This window comes from Rhea americana, unplaced genomic scaffold, assembly GCF_003343005.1.
Source record: "Rhea americana isolate MKP2758 unplaced genomic scaffold, rheAme1 scaffold_135, whole genome shotgun sequence".
NCBI lineage: Eukaryota > Metazoa > Chordata > Aves > Rheiformes > Rheidae > Rhea > Rhea americana.
In genome coordinates, this window is record NW_028185428.1 from 1,545,649 (window position 1) to 1,550,751 (window position 5,103).

Consider the following 5,103-nt stretch of genomic DNA (forward strand, 5'->3'; position numbering starts at 1 on the left):
CGCCCGAGCGGCGGCGGCCTCTGCTCCCAAGATGGCGGCGGCGGCGGCGGCCTCGGTGCCGGTGCGGGTCTGCAACCAGGAGATCGTCAGGTTCGACCTGGAGATCAAGGCGGCCGTGCAGGTACCGCCGCGCCCCCTCCCCTCCGCCCGGCCCCGCTCCGCTCCCCGCCGGCCCCGGCCCCGGCCCCGGCCCCGCTGAGCGCGCCGCTGCCTTCCAGGACATCCGGGACTGCCCGGGGCCGCTGAGCGCCCTCACGGAGCTCAACGCCGCCGTCAAGGAGAAGTTCCAGCAGCTCCGCGGCCGCCTCCAGGTGAGGCTGCGCGGCCCCCCCGGCCCCGCAGGCTCCGCGGGCCCTTTGGCAGCCGCCTAGGGCGAGCCGCGGGGCTTCGGGAGCGAAGGCTGCGGCGGCGCCGCTGCGCTSAACGCGGTTCGCTGTTCCCTCCGTCCCCTCCGGGGCGGGGGCCGCCCGGGGCAGCTTGCGGGCGGTGACAGCGGTTGATCAGGTTTCCGTGTCTCTGCTTCCCACCRAAGGAACTTGAACAGATGGCGAAGGAGCAAGATAAAGAATCGGAGAAACAGGCCTTGCTCCAGGAAGTGGAAAACCATAAAAAACAGATGCTCAGGTAGGTTGGGCAGTCGATGCTGCTTGCAGGTTCCTTCTCCGGAGTGAGGCGAGTTTAGAGGCACCTGACTTGTGCGCAGCATCTTTCAGATCCTGTTTTGCAAGTGGGGTCACTGGCACGAAGCCGTTCTGCCCAGGACCGAGAGAGCAGCTCAGTGATGGAAAGGGTAGGACGCTGGTCTCCTCCTTCCCTCTCTCCGGTCTGTGAGGCTGGTCATGGTCTGCCGAGTTGGATCCCCTCGGAGCAGCGTGCAAGGTTGAGTGTGTAAGGAGGTGGCTCGAGAGTGTGTTTTTTTGACCACTAGTACAACATCCTTCATCCCCTTGCTCCTTTAAAGATAGGCTCAGGAGAAGAAGTGCCTGGAGGGAACAACGTATGGTTATTCTGTGGCATAATGTAGAGGTAGTTCACGTATGTACGTAGGGTGCTCAATTATGGCAATTTCTTTGTGAAAAACCTTGTTTAGCTTGCAAAGTGTTACCATCATGTTATGTGTGCCGTTGTGCTTTTGTGATTTCAGCAATCAGGCAGCTTGGAGAAAGGCAAATCTAGCGTGCAAAATTGCTATTGACAACTCTGAGAAAGATCAGCTGCTGCAGGGAAGAGACACCTTAAGGCAAAGGTACTAAACTGTCCCCCTTTATGACTTGATACCAGATTTAAATAGTAGATCTGGTATTCACTAGTTTTAACTTAAAAATACTCTATCTTTTATCTGATTGYATTTGGACACACTTTCTTTTATGAGTACATTTAGCTTCTGTGTAGATTTTAAATCGTTAAGGACTGTAATAATTGTAGAGTGTTTTGGTGGTTGGCCCATCTGTGCAGAAAAGGGGATAAGATAGCTGTGATACTATTTCTGACAGCTTTTTACGTTAAATCTATTCAGATTCATAAACAAGTAACGGATCATTGCTTTTGTGCCACTTTATGAARCTGTATAGTCAAGGATTAATAACTAGTGAAATATGAGCCTCCATGAGACTGAGCCACTGCCTAACAGTTGTTTTGGCTCATGACATTAACATTTTGTGATTCTTAACATTTAGTGATGATAATGAATCTCTACCTTAATCTTAGTTTCTCATACAGTAATAAAACCTGGTTCTATCTTTTGTACATTGGCAGAGATGTGTGGTACCAAGCTCTATTCTTAGCTCSCTGTCAGCAGCACTTCCTCCCTCCCTTCCTCCTTTATTTTTCCTTTTCTCTTTCAGAAAGACTACAAAGGAGAGTCTGGCAGAGAGTGCAAGTAACATCACAGAGAGTCTAATGGGCATTAGCAGGATGATGTCCCAGCAAGTCCAGCAGAGTGAGGAGACTGTGCAAACTCTAGGTATAGGTGTAATTTGGGTGTTTGGTTATGGACTGAATAGTGGAAGTGTCTTTCATTAGTCCTGTTAGGATGGGCAGAGGCAAACTGACAAGGTGTGGAGCACAGTGGAAAGCTATATTGCTAATACTGAACCTACTAGGATGATAATTAAAGGAATGTCCAGCAGAACTCCTAAAGCACTAGGGCAGAAACAGAAAATAATAATGGCATATTGCCTGGAACTGTTTGCTGGCATGTCTTTCTGTTTCATAATGTGTTTTCTCAGTTCTCAAGTAAACAAGAGGGGGCAGGAAGAAGAGTTCTTGGTTTAGTTTCACATAAAAGTGTAAAAGCAATGTGACTTAGTGCAATGTGAAGAGTGTGTTTGCTGTTACTCTGTSTGCTTGTCCTGGCAGGCATGTGGCGATAGAACAGACAATAAAAGCATAGGTACAAGTCCGTACATAGAGGAAACTTAGTATGGATAGAAGAGGGTTTTTGCCCTCTCTCCAGCTGGGATGACTAAGAGATGTGGAGATCAAGTGACTTGAACCTAAGGTCGCTTGCTCTGTCAGCATGCGTTGGGGACTGCGAAACCAAGATTTTGCTCTGTTCTTTGGCTTAGACTCCTAAGACAATAAATCAAGTGGCCTGTCAGACTTGGTGATTCATGAACCATTTAGAAGTTAGATGCGCGTTGCTTGGGCCTCTTACTAGCTGTGCTTTTGGGCAAAAGAGAAAATAGTTTAAAGACTAGGATAGAAAATGCAGCTTTCCCCCCCTTGTTTTCTGCCCCCTTCACCCTCCCCGTCCCCCCATCTAAGGATGGCAGCTGGGCACAGTTTGTTCATGCAGAAGTAGCATGTTTCTTCTCCCATTAAAAAAGACAGTTTGGCAGTCACTTTGTCACTCTGTTTCTGGCTGAACAGCACTTGGAGTTTATCAAGGAAAGAACTATCAAAAGTCATTTATGAAACCCAGCTGTGGATTCTAAGTCAGCAGTTAGAATTGCCCATTTTTAGAGCACGTCCTTTCTCAGGATGCAGTGAGTGTATACAGCTGTGAAGCAGGGAAGCTCTGCTTTATCATTAACAGTGGGGAAAAAATAGTTTTTCTRTTTTTGGAAATATTTAAATACTCAAAATCAAAATCTCTCTTTAAGATGGGATGTCGTGGTTTGCAAAAACTTCACATAAGTATTTCTACAATACTTGTCCTTGTGAACAAGACAGCATACTTGGAGTTTGACCTTTCTTTAGTCATTCAGTTCAATAGAGAGTGATATGCCTGCATTCATTCCAGTTCAGGATATGCATTCTGTAATGCAAGACAAAGGGGACTCCTGGGGTTTTGCTTTTTGTCATTTAGTAATTTGAAAGAAGGAAGGCTGGGAATTTTGTTTTGTTGGAGAAGGGAGGTGGACTGGGTGTTTTGTTTTTGTTTTGTTTTAAGAAAACAAARTTGGCAGGGATCCATATTCCATGCTGCTGTTTTGGCATATTCTCAAATTCTCTCTTTAGTTGACAGCAGTTAATAYGTTTTTCCGCTAGCTGATTTCATCTTGTTGACTTGGAAAAATCAAAAGAACTGTAGGTTGTATTTGTCAAAAATGTTAACAGTAAAAAAAAAAAAGCATTTAAATATCTTGAACTGAACAATTGAGGGTCTAGTTCTATTGCTTGCTGCCTTTTCACTATAGAGCCCCCAAATCACACTAATTTACAGCTCTGGTTTGGGGTGAGAGTTTCAGTTGTGGAATGAATATCTTCAGATACTGACCTACCTTGCTGCTGCTAAAACTGATGCTGATTGTGATGGTGGTTTATTTCCCTTAAACCGGTGGTTTTACCTATGTTCTTATTTCATTTAGCTTCTAAACAGCTCTCAGGTAGTGCTGATTTTATAAAAGATATGAACTAGATTTGATCAAGTAACTTAAAAAAATAAAGATTTGATAACAGGGCATGAGAACTTTTAATTCATTCAGTACTTTTATTTTGCTTTGCATTTTTTATTGGCACATCAGGACTACTGAGTGGTTGATGAAAGATTCTAGGAGAACAGTCTGCATTTGTCTTACTCTTAAGTMAGGCTGTCTCACAAGGATCTTACTGGCACTATCTGCATTGACAAATATTGTGTGCATATTTCATTTGATGGGTATTTTTGAAGTGCAGCCAGCTGATTTTTTTTTTCTTCATTTCAGCTAATTCTTCACGAACCATCCTGGAAGCAAACGAAGAATTTAAGTCTATGTCTGGGACAATTCAGTTGGGAAGAAAGCTAATAACAAAGTATAACCGCAGGGAACTGACAGACAAGCTTCTCATCTTTCTTGCCCTTGCCTTATTCCTCGCCACTGTGCTCTATATTTTGAAGAAAAGACTCTTTCCATTTTTATAAAATTCCAAAGTTCTTACTGAACTATATGATACCTGATATGAAATACTGGGAAGAGATGGTGTAATAATGGTAAGGCTTATTGTAAAAGGGGTATGGCAGTAGCTGAAAGAGCGTTAGAGCAGGCATGACTTTATACTGTCTAAATGGAGTGTGAGACCTGCCTAAGAAGAACTTAAAAGAGCACAAGTCAGGGAGGAGCAGCTAGATCAAGGGGTGGAAAGAAGAAACACCCCTCTGCTGCAGGTTTAGGGAACCAAACAAACACTTGATGAAATAGGCATTCAGAGGTGCCAGTCTTAACTTTGTCCCTTTCTTCTGTTTTGCCATAAAGTGAAGTTTGCCCTTGGCTTRGATGGGAAGTTGCATTGATACCTGTATGTAACTGTAAGGTGCTGAGAACTAGAGGAAGGATGGGAGAGAAATTCATGTACATTCCACTAATAAACTATTTATTGTATCCATATAAACTGATTTTTGTTTTAAAAAAATTACAGTGGGCTGAGAGAGCCTGAATATCTTCTTTAAGTKCTGTTTAACACCTGTAACAGTGGATGCCTATGAAAATGTTTTTTTTAGGGTTGTAGCACACACGTAGTCTGGCTCTGTTGAGGCTTGGCTTTGAAGGGCTCTGACTACAGAAAAAAATGGAAACCTCATTTGTTACTATTAATTCATGCAATATATTTTTGAAAATTACACTATATGTTTAAACCTTTAGTCTTTTTTGGTGCTTTTTTTTTTTTTTTTTTTTTTTTTTT

General features: G+C 43.8%; 1 protein-coding gene across 1 annotated transcript; it reads left to right on the forward strand.

The window, feature by feature from the left end:
• The first annotated feature begins 10 nt into the window (after window positions 1-10).
• BNIP1 (BCL2 interacting protein 1) lies at window positions 11-4,812 on the forward strand. The gene is made up of 6 exons (XM_085298088.1): window positions 11-121; window positions 219-311; window positions 533-624; window positions 1,145-1,246; window positions 1,845-1,963; window positions 4,149-4,812. Exons 1-6 carry the CDS (start codon window positions 32-34, stop codon window positions 4,343-4,345), a joined length of 693 nt encoding a protein of 230 aa, XP_085154214.1. The 5' UTR covers window positions 11-31; the 3' UTR covers window positions 4,346-4,812.
• Window positions 4,813-5,103: the final 291 nt, after the last annotated feature.

Coding starts and splice junctions, on each gene's coding strand:
- BNIP1 (XM_085298088.1), top strand. CDS start 32: ATGGCGGCGGCGGCGGCGGCCTCGGTGCCGGTGCGGGTCTGCAACCAG. Junction 625..1,144: donor CATAAAAAACAGATGCTCAG/GTAGGTTGGGCA, acceptor TTGTGATTTCAG/CAATCAGGCAGCTTGGAGAA. Junction 1,964..4,148: donor GGAGACTGTGCAAACTCTAG/GTATAGGTGTAA, acceptor TCTTCATTTCAG/CTAATTCTTCACGAACCATC.